The sequence below is a fragment of the Caloenas nicobarica genome, chromosome 1 (assembly GCF_036013445.1).
Source record: "Caloenas nicobarica isolate bCalNic1 chromosome 1, bCalNic1.hap1, whole genome shotgun sequence".
NCBI lineage: Eukaryota > Metazoa > Chordata > Aves > Columbiformes > Columbidae > Caloenas > Caloenas nicobarica.
Window position 1 is genome coordinate 122,233,005 of NC_088245.1, and position 19,544 is coordinate 122,252,548.

General features: G+C 37.6%; 1 protein-coding gene across 3 annotated transcripts in view; it reads right to left on the minus strand.

Annotated features, from left to right (window-relative positions):
* Positions 1-7,673: 7,673 nt before the first annotated feature.
* DYRK1A (dual specificity tyrosine phosphorylation regulated kinase 1A) overlaps positions 7,674-19,544 on the minus strand; it is an 88,207-nt gene continuing 76,336 nt past the window's right edge. For all 3 annotated transcript variants that reach the window (XM_065642735.1, XM_065642718.1, XM_065642727.1), the window contains exons 7-12: positions 16,108-16,394; positions 13,598-13,744; positions 13,080-13,220; positions 12,494-12,800; positions 12,051-12,175; positions 7,674-11,026 (exon numbers count right to left, since the gene is read on the minus strand). In XM_065642735.1, coding sequence (XP_065498807.1) covers positions 10,403-11,026; positions 12,051-12,175; positions 12,494-12,800; positions 13,080-13,220; positions 13,598-13,744; positions 16,108-16,394 — 1,631 coding nt within the window. In that variant the 3' untranslated portion in view covers positions 7,674-10,402. The remainder of the gene's footprint in view (positions 11,027-12,050; positions 12,176-12,493; positions 12,801-13,079; positions 13,221-13,597; positions 13,745-16,107; positions 16,395-19,544) is intronic.

Consider the following 19,544-nt stretch of genomic DNA (forward strand, 5'->3'; position numbering starts at 1 on the left):
AATCAGTGAAAAAGAAGTCAATGGTGTGGCAAGCAGAAGCAGGGGAAAGGAAGGAAAAAGTATGTAAAACAGAAAAGCAGAGAAACCTGAAAAGCAGAGAAAAGTCTGTAAGCACTGAAAAGCAGGGAGAGGGCAGGAATAAAAGCATGGAAAGGAAGGAAAAGATAAGGACAGAAAAGCAAGAAGATGACAAGGAGGCAAAAGCAGAGGATAAAAACCAAACAGTCAAGCTCATGAAAAGTAGGGAAAACAAGGAAAAGTCTCTGAAAAGCAGGGAAAAGGAGCTCAAAGTGGGGGAAAGCAGTGGGGGAAAAATAGGAAAAAATCAAAACAGTGAAGAGAAAGGGAATTGGGGGGGAGGGTAGGGAAAGAAAATCCCTGAAAAGCAGAGAAAAGACAAGGAGGTAAAGGGAGGGGAAAGGTAAGAAAGGAGAAGTCAGAAAAGCTGAGAAAAGCAGGTAAAAGATAAAGCCAAGACAAGCAGGGTAAAAAAGAGATCTGAAAAAGCGGGGGAAAGGCCAGAGAAGACCACAAAAGCAGTGAAAGCAAGTCAAAAGAGAGAAAAGATGCGAAAGGATGCCAAAGGTTGTCAAATAAGTAAGGAAAACAAGAGAACATGGGGAAAAATGGACACATAAAAAGCAGTGAAAAGAATTTAAACCAGTGAAAAGCAATTAGATGAATACGAGGTGAAGCAGGGGGGGCACATGTGACAGGATGGATGCATGGACGGGACACAGACGACAGATCAGGAAATCAGAGAGCAAGCAAGCAGGGTGGGGAGGGGGGAAGGAAAAGAACTCCAAGCAAGGAAGAGACGAGAAAAGAATGGGAAAGAAATCAATGCAGGGAAAAGTGGTCCAACAGAGAAAAGAATGGGAAAGGACCAAAAGAAGGGGAAAGATGAAAAAAGACCTGGAAAGCTTGAGGGGAAGTCAAAGCAGGGAGGGGCTGGGAAAACAGGTGACCAGAAAACAGGGGGTGAAATAGACATGAAAACCATTTGAAACAAAGCAGGGAAGGGTGAAGAAACCTGAAAGGCGTTGATGTGAGAAAGAAGAAAACACCTGAAAAGCATCGAAAATGGGGGGGGGGGGGAGGTGATGGAGGCTGAGGAGAGAGGGGGCAGAAAGAAGGGGAAAGACACAGAAAGCATTGAAAAGGAAGGTGAAATAGAACTGAAAAACATTAGAAAGAAAGGCAAGGTCGTGGAAAAAAAAAAAAGAAAAAACAGCCAAAGGTTAAGCAAAGGAGGAAAGCGACAAAAAGGAACAGTGGAAAAGGAAGTGTGAAATACAGGCAGGAAAAATGAGTAGGAGAAAGAGGCAGTGAAAAGAAGTCAGCATAGTGAAGAGCAATGAAAAGAAGGGGGGAGGAAAGAAACAGCCTGAAAATCTGGGAAAAGAATGTAAAAGAACTCAAGTCAAAGCAAAGGGAAAGAGTCAAAGCCAGGAAATGATCAGAAAGCACCAAAAATAAGAGAAGGGTTGAACCTGAAAGACCCAAGAGGAAGCGAAAAGAGCAACAAGGAGGAAAAGATGGGGAAAAGCAGGAGAGGGGGTTGACAGACCTGAAAAGTATTGAAGAGGGTGGGGGGAGCAAGGCAAGTGGGGAAAGCAAGGCAGGAGGAACAGGCAGGAAAACAACAGCAGAGAAGACAAGCACAGACCAGACAGGAAAAGCTGTGAAAAGGCAGGAAAAATCAGGAAAGGAAAGGAATACAGTGAAAAGTAGAGAGACTGGCAAAGCAGCAGAGGAAAGCAGGGAAAAGCAGTGGGAACAGCAGGGAAAAGACAGACACAGAAAAGGCAGGGAAAGGAACGGAGGGGGGGAAAAAAAGGCTGAAAGACGGGAAAAGGAGGGAAAAGCAAAAAAGTGTAGGCAAGTGGGGGGAAGGGTCGAAGTGGAAAGTAGGGAAGGGGATGAGAGTGAGCAGCAGGGAGAAAGGATGGGAATTTCTAGGGGGCGAAAAGGCCAAGTGATATTATTGTTTATGAAGAGGGAAATGAACTACAGCTCCTATTGAAAATGAAAAGGGTATTAAAATTATTTTAGCCAAAGTTACTACGTTTTTCTTCAGACAAGCAACTCTCCTTGTCCCCATGAAGGAACCCTGAATATGACATTTCTGATTTTAAAAGCTCTGCCTCCTGAGATTTCTGCATTTGTCTTCCTTTCCAGGTCACTGAGGTTATATCAGGACACAAACCTTCACGCTGTCACTGTATCAAAGTGACCTCTGTGGACACACCTGATCTCAAGGCACTGCCACTGTCATGGTTCAGCCTGTAGCATGTTTTGTTGATAGAGAAAATGCCCCTTCACAAACAGGTATTAGCTCTGTGTACTGAAGCTACCAGACTGATGTGATATGGCATACATGGAGAAGAGTACAATAAAGTGGGCTACTCCAGTACAGAATAAACTTACATACAGCATTTTTCTTGGAAGAAATACTAACAGCACACAAAAAAATGATGGGATTTCCTCATACACAAGGCAAACGTTTTATACAGGAAGGAGGCCAATTCAGATGAAAATAAAAATGCATGAGTGCTCTGGCACATTGCAGCAAAGAGGAGGAATCCCACTGGTACTAAACTGTGCCAGCCGTGTCTTGGGAGACAAGTGAGACTGAAGCTTTGAAAACCAAATTCCCTCAGCTTATTCTTGACTCCAAGGTCTCTGAATGCTGAAAACACAGAATAGCTCAGAATGTGCTCTGCTCAAGGACTTTCTGCCTGCTTTAGGTAACGAAAACTCCTCTTCATCATCATCCTCGTAGTCTCAAAATTATTAACTCACATCTACCAACTTCTGACATTTTATGCTGGAAGGAGTTGTGAAGGGAGTCCTGGATGAGCTACAAGTCAGCAGGAAAATCTGAAGGAAGAGAGAGGCTTTGGAACAAGTGGTCCGTGAGAGACAGACCTCTTCTGCTGGCGAGGGGAAGAGAGATCCTGAAGAAGGCAGTCTGGGACGAGAGGTTTTCTGCTTGACATCTTCAATTAGTTTCTTCAGAATAAACGAGCTCAGCTTTTATTTTTTCATATATCATTTTCCAGTCACTAACCAACTAATTGCCTTTTGACAGTCAACATCTGTCACATTAATCTCCTCTCCTCCCCCTTCTCACAGGGAGACCCACAGGAGGTTGGTTATTTGGTTATTAATTTCTATTGGCATATCTATGCTGCTGTTCTTGTTATTACTCAAAGCCATATGGAATCCCCGTAGATCTGAAGTTTCAGTAAATTCTTAAAATCCATGGGATTTTGCAACAGATTCATAAACTAGTGCTCAGGAGGACTCATCTCTGTGATGATCACACAAAACTCGATTTAAGAAGCAATGTTTTTAACTTTTTCCTCATCTCATAGTAATTTTTTTAGACACCGATCTATGGATTGCCTTGAAAATTAAGTCAAATTTCTTTACATGCTCACTGAGGAAAGTCAATACAGCAATAGGAAACCCAAGCTCTTTTTGAAAAATCCAAAAGCAAGCTACCAAGCCAGATCTTCAAAATCATACGCAGCCGCCACACCTTTGCTTTAAGCAGTGAGAAGTGGCTCACACTACACAGACGAATGAAAATATGCAATGCAAACATGTTAAGAGCGTCCTGCAAACATACCCACTTTCAATACCCTTTAACAAATAAATACCCTGAATTAAAATGTTGCTATCAGTACAAATTGTAACAGCAATGCATACATTATTTTAAAAAATTAAGCAATTCTTTAGACTTAGGTTTTTTTACTAGCAGAAGTAAAACTGCTCATCTGTTGGTCCACTTGCAAAACGGTGTCTTCCCAGAAAGTTTTCATGACAGACTCTACTAGGAGGCTGCAGCAACGAAGCATCCAAATGGCTAATGTATTCAAGAGAACACTGCATGTGTTATAAAAGCATCTATACTGAAGACCAACATGTTCCCAGGAGATGCTGCAAGACTCCTTTACGGTACACAATTCCATGAGATTTGTCCGTTTGCGTGCAAAACCATGATGGAAGCAAATTGCCAAAACATTTTTGTACTTTTGTACGTTGTGTTAACTGAACAGTTTTAAACTAGATTTCACATGTAAAACGCAGTGCTCTAGAAAATATGATGCCCTTATAACCAAAACATATGCCAAGTCATGATGACAATTGTATTCCAGGATGCTGGAGTTTGCAGGAGTGGGAAGCAGAAATTCCTGTTGAAGCTGTTCCAGTGGAGCACTTGGAGGCCAAGAGTGGGACTGCACGACTTACCAGAGATGACAAACGCCTCTTGCCAAGACATACAGGAAAGGGAAGAAAATTCCAGTATACTACATAAGATGTTTAATTGCTTTTCCTTGTTTACCTAAAGCCACATGACATCCCGTTGTCCAAAAAGCACCATCTACATGCGGGTTTCTCAGTACTGAGATTCAGACCAACCTGCCCAGCCCTGGATGCACCTGCTCTTCAGAATTATTAGAATTTGGTTTAGAAAGCCAAATGTAGTCCACATACTCTTCCTGGAAGGATTTATGACATTTTTGCAATAAAGATAGTTCTGTCTTACCAGTAAGGGAATAACTAGCCTTAATTTTTAAACAAATAGCTGTTGCTTTTTTGTTATTTACATTAAAAATACTAGGGTTGTTCTCCTTAGATGGCAGTTTTCTATTTGAGGTTTAGCAGCTTTTACCTGTAACACTGTTTATCATTATCTTTCTGCAATACTTTTCACTGTTGCTGAGGAAACCTTGTTTGTTGTGAAACAGAAGACATCCTGCCTTAGGAATGAGGACCTAAGGCTGATCCACAATGGAACATCTTTTAGTACATACAGATCCTGTGCCTTTTCTACTCCATGGCAACAACTTTTTGGTCTTCGGTCAGCCTCACTTTCGTTCTCATCCTACTAAACACATGTGCAAGTTTTAATTGATAATCACTCATTAACACACATTGCTTGGGTTTTTCCTTTTTTATTCCTATAGTTCTAAAACTCCATTTATAACATCTACTGTGATTTACCTCTTTTAAGGTCTCACTAGGCTCTGCTTCTAGACCATTTTAACCTACACATCTCAGCCCTAGTTAGTAAGTAAATTAAAATCACTTCAGTTGCCTACATGCTGACAATCCACTCTCACCATTACTGCTGCTGCTACCAGTCTGATCTTGCCAGCATATAGTTTGGTCTGCTGTCAGAAATCAAATCCTCCTTCTTCAGTTTAGCCTTTTTAAATTAAAATAAAATCATCTCAACTCTAATTCCTGCTCTCTAGCAAACTTCCCGATTTGACCCAATTCTTTGCACTTGATAAAAGAATCTGGATTCAAATCTATCTTGAACCAAAACATGCAGCTAGTTTATAGATATCTCACTTCATTCACTGGAATCCAACCTTCTGTGAAAAACGTATTTTCCACTCAAAGTAGAACTGTTATGCCTCATTCAACACAGCCATTAAGTTTTTGATTTGGCTTCCCTCACCTGCTTTCCTAGGACCAGGACCACACAAAAAAATCCCTTGGTCTCATTTTCAATTAAGGTCTGCACAATTCCACACCAGCTAAGGGCGTTTCACTCCTCTCCCTCTATTATTCACATTGGTTAGACTACCACACACACAGAAAATCCTTTCAATTCCAACCCTTATCCTCTTCTAAATCTTCTATCATCACTTTCCCTCTAGAACCTATGAACACTGCTTAAAGTGAATTACATTTTATCTCTGCTATTCAGCAGAAGGGTCTGAAGTTTAAAATTCTAATTGCAGCCTTTGTCTGGCTTATGAAGTATATCACCTTCTCCTGTCATTCAGGTCCTCAAGGACAGCCACAGAGATCATCTTGTGATTGAACTCTGTGATGCTCTGTAACATCTGGCATAAAACATAATAAACAACAGAAAGTGCAAATTCTCTCAGGTCTAGGCAGATCATATATATTTGATAGGGCTAGTATGGAGAACTGTTGAAATAAAAACAAGGCATCTTAATCGATAAGGAAAAAAACCAGTCCAACTATCATTATGAGGTGGAAAAATAAGTATCAGTTGCAAACTTCTCAACATAAGGTTGCTTCTGTAGAACCTCAGAAAACCAGGGATATATAAAAGAAAACTAAAATTTGGCAAGGTGACTTTCTTTGCTTGATGGTGCAATTCTAATATCCATCCTTCAAAATAAAATACATCACTTGCCAAAGTCATGTTGGATCACACACAAACTACCCTCATGAGATCAACACTCAGCAAGAACTCTACTTTGCAGTCAGTTAATTGTGTAATTTAAACTAGAAAGATACTTCCATACTATTCAGAAGTTCCATATAATGATCTTATTGAAATATATTTGTTCTATAAGTCAACACAACATATTCGCCACTCTGTTTCAGAAGATTAGCGTTTTAAGTTACTTCCTCATTATAAAAGGATGTTTCTGATGGGTTCCAACACGAGTTATCTTCACAGGTATTTAAGATTTTTCAGTTTCCAAGAATAAAATATAAGCACATCGATGGTTTAATGAAAATAATGATGGTAGAGTGATAAACAATGAAGACAAGTCACATCTATAGGTGAATCCAACCCTTCCGTAAAGCAGTCCCATTCAGACATCATTATACTTACAGGATGGAAGACTACATCCTGGAAGAGCAGCAGTTCTGAAAAGGACTTAAGAATCATGATGGATAACCATCTAAATTTACAATCTTTTAATGCAAATAACTGAGACTGAAAGATTTAAAAATGCGATCCTTGGAGGTATAAACAAACGAGCGAAGATATAAACTGAAAGGTTCAAGAATGTACCTGCACATACTACACGCACACAGCAATACTGACATTACTACCAGATGCTGTATGCAGTTCTTATGTCCACACTTTAGAATGGGTTTTAAAACATCTGAAGTTTCAGAAGAGCCATAAAAGCTTCAGAGATTTAAGGAACTCCATCTACACAGGTTATTGAAGTTAACATATTTTTACGTGAATAAAGTGAAACAGTTTAAAACTAGAGTAGTTATTCATTATTCTAACAGGCAGCCAGCTATCTGATGGCCAGCGGCTGTAACTAAACAGTCCTAAAACTGAAGGAGGACTAAGAGAGTATGGAAAATAAATTAGCTGAACCACTCAAGAGACACAGGAAAAAATCCTCACACTTGAAGAATCTATATGAAAATCAGCTATCTTTTTCAAAAGTATGTTCTACTGCACCCAAAAGATAGCGACTTACTGATGCAGAAGTAACCAGATTGAGTTCTAGGGGTAACGGCATGCCAGTCAGGTTATTTCATTACCGTGGTCACTTCTGGCCTTAAAACCAGCTAGTCTGTAATAGGTAGAAAGCTGCAGCGCATATAAGAACATTCAAACTAACAGATGATAATATGAAGAACTCAAACTACAAGCACAGTCCATCAGAATGAAGCAGAGCTGTGTTCATACACCAATGATTTGTATACCTTGCTGTTTCAATTAAAAACTCAAAATTATCTGTTATGCCTCCAACTTTTACTTTCATATTTTTAAGTCTGTTTCAATGTATCTGATATTTACATATTATAGTATAATTATACCTACCATACCATGGCTTGGAGTAGGTTAATTGCATAGGAAGATTTACTATGTTTACATTTTTTCTTAAATTACTCTTTTTTAAAAAGCACAGTAAAGAGTCTGAGGACAAATTATTCAACTGTTTATCATACATAAGACTGCATGACTATAATACAAAGGGCTTGTCTTTTCATTTAACGTTACAATATACACAGCAAGTCCGGACTAGATCTTACAATCTGAACACAGGTATTTAACCTTTTCCATGCTGTTTATGTTTACAATGCACAGAAGTCCTGTAACCAAACTGTGTAGTAAAGCACACAAAACTGGACTGTAACATAACACAGTATGCAGAAGCACTGCATTTTATGATTTCTTCTTTGTGTAGATATTTTTCTTTAACTGCTTTATTTTTTGGCGCTTGCTATGGTGTGGCAACCCCTTGCACACAAGAATTACCCAGATTTCATATTACCCTTATATTCCTAGACAGCAGTAAGTACTGGATTCCTTTTTATAATGCTAAACTCAGCATCCTGTTTCTGAGGTGACAGCCTTCCAAATCCCGTAAACTTCTCCGAATTACTGAAGAAAAAAAAAAAGAAAAAAAGAAAAAAACCAACCAAAATCAAACCAAAACAAAACAACCCACTTTCATCCACAGGGTTGATGTGTCAATACAGAAGAATAATGGATCACTTGATTAAAAAAAAGAAAAAAAATCATGATTTACAAAAAAATGGCAATCCCAAATATTCATTCCCATTTACATGGTAGTCAGCTGCTGTGCCGCCACTCTAAGTATAAAAAATTCCACTTTTTCGTTTGAAAAAATGACTTAGCCGCACGGAATCGACCAATAGGAACTCTGAATTTCCTGCTAAATTAACTTTTTAAAGGGTTTACTGGCAGAGGTAGATCACTGCTTCTGTAGTATATAATGGGCAAACAACATTAATCTGGGATGGGCAACCAATGAATTACCCTTATTCTTTCATGTGTTTCACAGAGCTTTTACTTTTCATACAAATAAATCTCTGAATGGGCCCATAAATTTTGCAACTGCCAAGCTGACTGTGTTATATTAAGGCAGCATTACCCCAAAATTAGGCACCTGTTAAATACAGCCTGCTAACCTCAGGTCTCAGGTGAGTGTTTTGCTTTACTCAGACTATTATTTTGGACCTGTTCATGCAACCAAGGTCTTGCCTTCAAGTTTACAATTATGTTAATAAGGAATACAAGAATCAACTGCTGGTTTCATAGCTTCTGGATCTAGTGTCCCTTTTACCTTCAGAAGCCTGAACACATTTATAATGTAACAGATGTTATAGTCTCGAAGTAGATGTCGATCTATTATGTTCAGTACACAGATTGCTGTAAATGTATTGGCTATGAATTCAACAACAGTTCCAGTTTTGTTTAAGCAATAGTACAGCCATAATTTTCAACTGACATTTAAAAATGGTCTAGTTACACCTTGTGTCAAAGTGCAGAACTGCTACATTATTGGTTACAGACATCTATGTGCTATAAAAACAGCTTTGGTACAATAAATTATCAAAAAAGAAAATAAATTTTTGTAAAATTCACAGCATAATTGTGAGGCAAAAAAGCAGTCACATAAAATTCTGCATTTTTAAAAATGTTCAGGATGAACAGAAGACGTCTTTGTGCAGAAGTAATGGTGGAGAAACCACGTGCCGAGAAAAAGCAAAAGAAAAAAGTAAAAAGCAGGAAGGGACACAGTTGTAGCTATTTCCATCAAACGCAAACCACTACTCCTGTGACCTTCAACCAATAAGAAGTCAACTTTATGACACACGCAAAGTGACCTTGCAATACCTTACAATAAGTGGGTCACAAAAGTCTATTTTAAAAGAAAGGCCTCTTGAATTACCCATTCTCTGTGTTTTCAGCATTAAGGACTGTCTGCAAAAGCATGTCCAAAAGTGATTGCATCTGAAATGGTAGGCTCTTCTAACTTAAGAGTCCAAATCCATAAGGCCAAAGGTTATCCCAAAGACCACCACTCAGACCTCCCCAGGACTGGCCAGGACCGACCCGTTGATTGCTTCTCAGTGCACCTCAGTTATGAAACCAGTCATATTTCAATACTAACTGACTGTGGTCTCCAAAATATGAGACCCACAGAATCCCATTACAATTGCTGCTTTGATCCTCAGTAGATTCAGAAAAGGAGAGTTCTGATCACCGCCACTTAGCATGCTTAATGTGCCTTACAAACTCCATTACAACCGTCCCTTTTTACAGCTGAAGAGTATATATTTGTGTAATCTGAAGGTCCCTCTTTCTTACAGTACTGCATTTCTGTGCCCATGTTTGTCTGGGGAACTAAAAAAAAAAAAAAAAAAGTATATATTACTCACTCCCCCCCTCCCACCCAAAAACTTCAAAGGGCCTTTTTATAAATCATGTGCAATGCCTTTAAAAAGAAACTAGATTGCAACTACAACTAACATTTGAACAAGAACCCGCTGAATGAGACCAAAAAAACCCTCCCCAAAAAAAGCAAACTATGACTAGGTTGTGGCAAGTTAAAATGGGGGAAGCAAAAGGTGAATACCACTAAGCTATCCGTTAAGGTGGGTCCGGACATGGATCTTAAAAAAAAAAAAATCCAACCAAAAAAAAACCCAAAACCAACAAAAAAAAACTTCATTGTCCCTTTGCAATCTTTTCAAGTTTAAAAAAATAGTCAGCTTTGCCCTCCTGTAGCGGTTCAGTAAGTTTATCTCCTTCTGATTCAAGCAGCTTTGCACTTTGTTTTTGGAAAAACACCACTTCTATAAAAACACACAAGAAACAAACTTAGTTTCAGTTTAGTCACGAGCTAGCCACAGGACTTTGCTGAACACAAACTCCTGTCATGGGAGACTCTTCTCTATCAATTCCTTGCCTCATCGCAAGGTGTCCTTCAGTCATGTAATGAGCAGGACCTGTATTAGCAGAAAACTGGTACGTCGGATGTCCAGCTATGCCAGTTTCTTGGCGCGGATTAGAGTAGACTGTTAAATTCATGTCCATAGCTCCATTTTGTCCAAAGTCCAAGGTATTAGCAGCCACTGGGCGGTTCTGATAGGCCTGATTGCCTTGGTTACCAGTAGAGGAGGAAGATGTAGAGGAAGAAGTAGTTGAGGAAGACAGGGATGTCATGGAGTGGTGACTGTGGCCCACCTCCATAGAATCCTGGGTGGAGGAGCTGTTTGTTGGAGAATTGTAGACTCTCGGCCTGGTCCGGCTACCCAAGGCTTGCTGTCCATGATGGTGGTGGTGGTGGTGGTGATGGTGGTGGTGGTGAGAGCTATTTCCGTGATGATGATGTAATGCATTCTGTTGTTGAGGGGCTACATGGAAGGTGGTTTCTTGAACTGGATGGTTTTCAACAGTGACCTGTGTAGGAGCTTCAGTGGCTGTCCAACCAATTGGAGGAGGAAACTGTTGTCGAACCTATGTTAATAAGGAGAATAAAATTTAAAATGCTTACTCAAACCTGTCCATTTGCAACATATGAGAGAGATTAAGTTATCAAAGCTTATGCTAACTTTTAAAAAAAGTTAACCAAACCTTGCAGTTGCAAAATTATTCTAAAAATGTAAGCATGTAGTTAAGAAACATTTCTAACACATTTTTCTAAATATACCTTAAGAAAAACGAGTTCACATTCTGGATGCTTTTTACAAACAAGCAGTTAAAGTAAGTCCAATATGTGACCTTACTGTCAAAATTACAGAAGCAGCTTTACATAATAGTAAGTAATAAAGAGCATAATATTTGTGCAACACCTAGAACAATAAGGCCCTCATCTCTGATGCAAGCAGCATACTGAGTTAAATTAATATGTTGTAGTTCACATCTTGAACTTGAAGAGTACTACCCACATCTCTGGAAGAACAAAGCTGATTAAAGATTACTAAAATAGCAAGATCCATCTACACATCGATTTGTTGCATAAACTACATTGTCTATGTGGGAGAATTTATATTTTTTTCTGTTCTATACTAAAATATAAGTATTACTGAATTATTTGTAGTTAATAAATGAGTTGTTGCTTCTTTCCAAGAAGGAGTATTGACTGACCACTAATTCAGCCAATGATAATATTGCTGAAGTACCTGACCACCATAAAATGGAAGTAAGAACTCCAGCAGGAGTCCACTGAAGTGCAAGTTAGTTCTTCACTGGGTTGGAAGATTCATAGTTCTGTGTATGCTTATGTCCCGTGTAAGGTGAAGCACTGACAGCTCCCCCTGACTTATTGCTAATGATACAAAACCTTCACCTCTGCAGAATCTATGGAAATTTTTACTGCTACCTGCAGCACTTTTGCCTAAGCAACTGACCTAACATACTAAGGGCTATACAAGAGCTGGGGGTAAAAAATAAACCAAATTCTGATTGCGAAATGAAAGGGATTTAATATTCTCAGGAAATCCATAGAAACCAAGCAGAGAAAAGCTCTGCTTAAGCAGACCTGTGGGCTGTGTGTTTCACAGTCCATAGCTTGAACAGCAGCAGTGAAGTGTCCACCACTATGTCGATGCTGGTGTGTGGGGTCTGACCGTGCCCTTCCACTGTTGCTTGTTCCAGAAGATCCACCTGTAAAATCATAACATGCACAATAACTGAAGAGACACAAAATTTAAAGCAAGCAGTAGAACAATGAGAGCATGAAGATATTTGAACTGCTTCAAGGTAAAAACACAAGACCTCTGACAATCACATTTTTCCTCATCTACTCTTTATTTTTTGTTGGAGCAGCTACCTGTTCCAGCTGATTAAAATAATCATTTTGATGAGCACAACTGACATATTCATTTTTAATAAAAAGAGAATGAGAGGATATTTATCTGCAAAAGACTCCTGTGATGAGATTAGGAAATAGAGTTTTGTTAGCGGTTAATGAGAAAAACTTACCTGAGCTTGAAGATGTACTAGAGGTGGTTCCTGAAGACTGTGACTGCTCCATGGCAGGACTCGTAGACACACTGTTACTTGTGTTTGTACCTTCGTCTGCTGTTTTCTTAAAGAAACTATGCTGCAGGGCATAATAAGGTTGAATTCGTGTCTTAGGGTCATAATCAAGCATCCTTAAGATGAGGTCTTTGAACTTCAAGTAGTCAGCTACAGTATGACCCGATTCCCCAGCACGACGTCCACCTGGTCCTCCTGTTTCAACTCCTAGTATATTGTGAAGTTTACGAGTTCCGGGTGGTTTGTATTCCTGTTGGGAAGTAAGAAATTGCTTGAAAACAAGTTATATATGAAGCCTTGGATGTGCATAGTTTAAACAGGCCATAAAAGGAAGTAAAAGAAAAGAAACTATTGAACACTACGGAAAGCATTATTTAATCAATCTGTCTTACAACATGGAACAATAATAAACAACAATAACGTTACATTTTCAGTAAGGTAAGATGTAAAGCAAAGCAGCATCTCACCATTTTTATGTATATTTATTCAAAGAGACAGTCCATATTTCCATTCTAGTTATGTAACCTACCCTTTTTCCATCTTTGGTCTTCTTCAAGTTCCAAGTGCCATCTGGCAACTTCTCAAAGAACTTTCTTGCTTTTGGTGCTTGGTCAAGGATGTGGGTAGGTGGTATCCCCAAAACTTCCACTATTTTATTCATTTGATCCACCTGTTCCAAACAAAAAATATTTGTGAAGGACATGTAGACAGCTGAGTAGTGTGACAGAGTGACATTCTACAGTCATCTGGGAAGCAAATATTAATCACCTAGACAAGTTCTAAGTTAACTGTTAGTTTAAGAAAAATCCAATTTGTACAAAACAAATTAGTGAATAAGGAGTAAAAGAGGGGATGCAGAAACAGAAAATTATTAACAGGCAATTTAGAGGTCTGACACAAGACATTGCTGTCATTGACGTTTAATCATTTTAGAATTACTTGACTTCCCTAATTTATGCATTACAATTAAATGCATGAAAGTAATGAAGAGAATTAACAAAAGTAATAAAATAATAAAATTACTTCTACCATAATATAGCTGCATACCTCATTTGCCCCACTAAAAAGAGGCTCTCCAGTGTGCATCTCAACTAAAATACACCCAAGGGACCACATATCAATTGCAAGATCATAAGGCATTCCCAGTAGCACCTCTGGTGATCGATAAAAACGACTCTGGATATATTGGTATATCTGAAATAAAAGAATCTAAATGTAATATGCTGCATCTAAAGAACACTATTATGACTCTGTATTACAAAGCAGAACTACAATGAAACACATTTTTAGTGTAGGGAAAGCCAAGGTATCAGTGATGCTAAAAAGTATCTATACATTACATTAACAAAAATATGTAAATGTTAATTCTTAAGAAAATACTAGTACTCACACTCTCTCATAAAAAAAATGCAGATTCACTCATGATGACAGTATTTTAAACTTTAAGGTTTATGAGCATAACCTTACACAATTACAGGTAATCATACAACAAAATTTTAGTCTGATGCCACCTTAAGAAAAACTTAGACAAGCCACATCAGAATCACAGAACTCTTCAGACAAAACCAATAGTGAAAGATCAAAAGCCACAATTATCACGTGATGAAATGACGTTAAATCATCAGGTGGTTCCAGGAACTAGAAAACAACACATGGGAAAAAATAACCTCCTCCATTCCCAACTATCCTGCTCATTTCACAAGACTGATAATTCTATCTCGATTATAAACCTGAAGACTGGCTTAAACATAGGCATATTCAAAAAACAAACAAACAAACACCACCACAAACCCACACAACAACCAACCAACAAAACCAAATGACAAACAAACAACCGTACCATACTTTATATTCTAAGTAACATACAATTTTATCCAGAACTTTCCACAAAGGTACTAGTACTTCCTTATGACATTTTAAGTTAACTTTTATGAGGAATTATATGGGGGTTTTGTATTTGTGCTTCATAAAATCTCCAAATGAACTTATTATTGACCTAAACAATCTAGATCTCATTTCACCTCCTGGTGTCTTCCTTCACCCCTGGCTGACTAGTTTCTAGTTTATAGCAAAAAAGACCTTTCATTAATCTAAATATGTGTCTCACCACTCTGACCTGCTCTTCCCAAATTTATTATGGTAAAAAGCAACGAGGTGCTGCTGGTCAGTCCCAACTCCTCAAGAGAGAACTGGGGAACTTCTGTTAAAGTTAGTCCACAAAGTTTCTTAACTCTTCTCATACTAATATAATGATCCCATCTGCAGTATCGCTAGTCGTACTTCTGAAACTTCATCTCTTTTGCATACTTTGGCGAGTTTTTTTAGTTGGCTTGTTCAGGTTTTTTTAGCACCCAGTTTTCTCAAAGGAAAAAGATACCACTCCCAAATTTATAGATAAAACTGCCAAAGGTACACAACTGACCTGGGAAGGCTCAAAATCCTTTTTTCAAATAAACTGAAGTCTAACTTCCATCTATAGAAGCCTTCCTTACCCCTCTAGCTAACAATTTGTTTTCAGCACAAACAACTAAAGCAAAGGTACCCTGAATGGAAGTGGTCGTTTGCTCAGTGAAATATAATTATTTCAACCAGGAAAGAGTCTATTTGGACTAGATTATAAGGTGTAAGCTGAACAGTACATTCTGATAAACTTTTCAGTGAGCAAATTGTCAGTACAAATCAAATGCTTGAGGAATACAACTCAAAGCTCTTCCTAAAGAAAACAGGCTTTGGCATCCAAGCAGAATTATTTATGATCTTAATACATTAACAATTAATGTATATACTTTAACATTTCTTAAAGCAAATATAGAGCTAATTGGCTATGCTGGGTAGACTACGTTCAACAGATTCTAACAGATCAAATAAAAAATGCACTAATCTTCAAAGTACATGAACAACAGGACACAATTACAATTTTTTTGACAACTATTTAATACTACAGATCTATTCTAATCTGAAGAACTGTTGACAGAAAGTAATCTAGACCTTTGTCCTGGAAACGCTTTGCACATATGCTTCTTTACTCATAGTAATAGCATCACTAAACTCAATTCTTTCCACAATTGCTAAACTGTTTATAAAAATGAGTTAGCTAAAACCAGTATCTTTAAGAGTGAGCTAATGCACTGTCTCAACCCTCAAATACCTTTTTACTCCCAAGGCACACTCAAAAGAGGACATGCTAAAGTGGAAAGCGTAATACATATGGAATGAGAAAATAATAAAGGAGTATTATATTTAATAGCATGGCAGACTTTTACAATCAAGTGCTGATGCATTCTGCATTAACATAGCATAAAAACATAACCAAGGAGAAAAGAAAGATGGAAAGTTTATCACTATTGTGGAAGCTTATCTACTGTGGCATTAAAATCCATATTTAAAGCTCCTACGGACTGCTGATCTCTGACATCCTATGTAAAAATTAGTTACTATTTCATTTAAGTCAGCATTAATAAAGCTTAAATTAGCTATCCAGATATTATGACTTTAAAATATTCAATTTTTCATATGTATCCTACAGTAGCATAACTATAAGTTTCACTAATACTCACCCTCTGTCCAAGTTGACACGAACTGCCAAAATCAACAATCTTGATAGCACTTCTTTTGGGGTTACAGAGCAGAATATTCTCAGGTTTTAGGTCACAGTGAATGATACTAAGTTCAGGAGTCGCCAGAAAAAGCAGTGCAGTGCACATCTGCTGTGCGAATTTTCGTGTCAGGTTCAATGAGACACCTCTGAAGTTGGTGTTCCGCAACAGATCATACAGATTGTAGGACAGCATTTCAAAGACTAAGCAGAGATGGTTTCGGAACATGAAGTGGCGCTTCAAATGCACTTTAAAAAGGGGAAGAAAAAAATTAACACATATCCTGTGTGGTACGTATTAAATGCTAATTACAATACAATGCTTAAATATTTTAATCAATATGTAGGAAGCTGACTTGTGAGAAAGATAATACAGCGTTGCTTTTTTTTTCCTAGATCTATGGCTATTTCCAGATATTGCTGCCATGCCTAGGGTACAAGTAACATTTTACACATCTGAAGTGTCCTCAAGTGTACCTCAGTAAAGCTATATTAACCAAAAAAATTATTTAAAAGATAGAAGATATATTTTTTCCAAAATACGCAATTACTCCTCTATTAGCAAAGGCAAACACATTTGTGAGTAAAGACAAATGTCAGCAAAAACAGAAGAAGAAGTACAAAGTGTGTGCAACACAGCCTTTGTCACAACGCTTGATCTTTTTCACGGGAGAGTTAATTTCTCCACTCTCCTAAAGCTAAAACTGTATTCAAATCCAAGCAGACTGGAAAAAAAGTACACATACAGCAACATTTTCAACAGTAAAGCAGATATCACTCTTTAGACTGAATTATTTTTTAAGAATTTCCCTTACATTTACAGAGAAAATATTTGAATGCCAGATTCATTTAAGACAGTACTGCAAGACAGTACTGCAATTTATAAGCTATGCCTTCAACTGATTAATTAATAAAACTAATCAATATCCCAAAGGCTTTATATTCACTTAAATCAGGCATAATCTCAACTTATGAAAGCAACCAATCCAGTCCAAATCCAAACAATGTGTTTCATGAAATAGGTGAAAAATCGATCACATTAATCTGTTTAGAGGTAAGCAGGGTTTACCAGTCTGTCAATCATTCAGGTTGGTTGCCACAAGTAAAAGAAAACTGAAACAGGAAAAATACTTCAGTCCTCAGATAGAAAGCAACACTCTCCTTCTTTCATAATGAAATCTTGAACCAATATCAGCACAATGAGCATTCAGACTTTCAGTTAAGGCCGTTACTTGGTGTCCTATGGATTTTTTTTCCTCTGTTATCATTAGCTGGTTCTTCATGTTTCCTTTACAACTTACCTGTAACAATACCATGTTTCCACCCTGATGCCAGTTCCTGCAATACATCATTGTCTAGACCTTTTCTATTTTCTCATCTTTGCCATATTTCCAATATCCTCCCACCATGAAAGCACCAGCATCATCTCATGTCCTTATGGTCCTCCTACACTCGATTCCAATTGCTACACTTGGTTCCAGTTCCTACCCAATTGATCTGTCACTACCAGTGTGCTACTGGCCAGCTAGTACCGCCTGCAACCACCACACAGCTCAAAGAGTCTGGACAAGAGCTGAACTTGCCAAATCTTTCCTTCAGTGAAGACATGACTTTTGAACACTTCTTCTCCACTTTGCCACCAATTTTCAAAAAGCTTGAAGACCTTAACGCATTCTTACACTTGCATTAGATCTGAAGGAGATCAGTCAGAAGGTTTGAAGGAACTAGAGGAGATCTGACAGAAGTGTAGGCAGTTTATACCCTTAAAAATCAGGCTCTACAGTGTATTTAACAATGTTCCTCCCAAAGTCCACAATGCTCGCAATGCTTTCAGCCTTACTCAGCTATTCTCAGTATCATGTATCTGAAAGCCTATGCAAGGGTGAACTGCCCATATGTCCCACACATAGGTTTCTTTACATTAGCATGCTGAATGCTTCAATTAAGTCTTGCTGCAAAAGTATGTTCATAAGCAACTGTTCCTATAGGTATATTTTATGAAGTGCCTAGAGATTTGTCTTCCATGGTCAGTCTTTGCATAGCATAGAATACAAGGTATTCATTCAAAACATTATCTATTTGGTTTTTTTGATCTCTACCAATGCTGTCATATTCATTAAATAGTGTGTTTAAAAAAGGGGGAACTCTTAAAATATACCCTAACAGATTTTGAAATCAACTTGAAACAAGCTTAAAACTATTAAAGTCACCTGCCTAAGCAAAAGCAGTATATATTACTTCTCCTCTGTTTAAAATGATCGGAACTTTTTCTTCCCTTTGTTTCAGCACTGCTCTCTATATAAAAGTCATCCTGCCTTAACTCACAGACGGAGATTATATGAAGTGTTGGTTCATTTCATTTTACCTGATGTTACAGACAGACCCTGTAAAACCTTAACGTTCCAAGAGCTCATTTGGTGATGTTTATAGTGTCTTTATTTGCTGCATTTTAATCTGCCTGAAACATCTTTTTGATGCAGTATGCTGTCAAGTTTAGTTTTTGTTTTATGTAAACATGTTATTAATAAATTTCCGTGAAAAATACCTTAAAAACTCTTAAACTGAATGTGTAAAATCCATTCTAAAGGTAAAATTCTATAAAACAAGTTAAAAAATAACTGAATAATCATCAGATAATTTAATACCAATGTATATTGACATTATTTCAAAGGCTAGTTTCTTTCTAAGCTATAGAAAGAAAAATTAGTAATCCAATAGATACATGCAAATCAGAAAAGCATGGCTGTTACTATTTCAGCTTCTACAAACCAAAATAAAGGATGCTTAAAATCAGTTTCATTTCCTTAATCACTCTTTTTCATACTTCTCCATCTCTCTTTAAAACATGCTGTTGCTTTCCCTCCATCATCTTTTTACCCACTTCTCCAATCCAAGGAACAGACAGGATTTAATAAAAGATTTCTACATAAGGTGACTTAATTTCATCAGTATTATAAAGTTTAAGTAGCATTATAATAAGAAGTTAAGGAAACAGCATTCCCATCTACAGTAACAGTCAAAATTAAAAGCTTTAAAATATTTTCTGAGCTCTAAATGGGCAAGTCTTAACATATACACGTCTTATTTCAGTTTTGTTATATAAAATTTTGAGCTTTTTAAACACACACAATCAAAAATGATGATTAAGCTAGCCATAAAACTACTATATGATGTTGTTTTACATAAAACACGCATGCTCTTATCCATGACAGTTCTGAGATAATGTAAGATATATTCAAAGTAGCAAAAGAGATGCAACTACCACAGATCATAGCTCCTATGGAAAAGCTGGTCTGTGGCAACTTCTTCAGGTGTCCATATTATTAACTGGAAAAATAAAATTCTACGGAAGATCTGAACACTACAGAATAACAAGCCTGCTATCCCACATAATTTTAT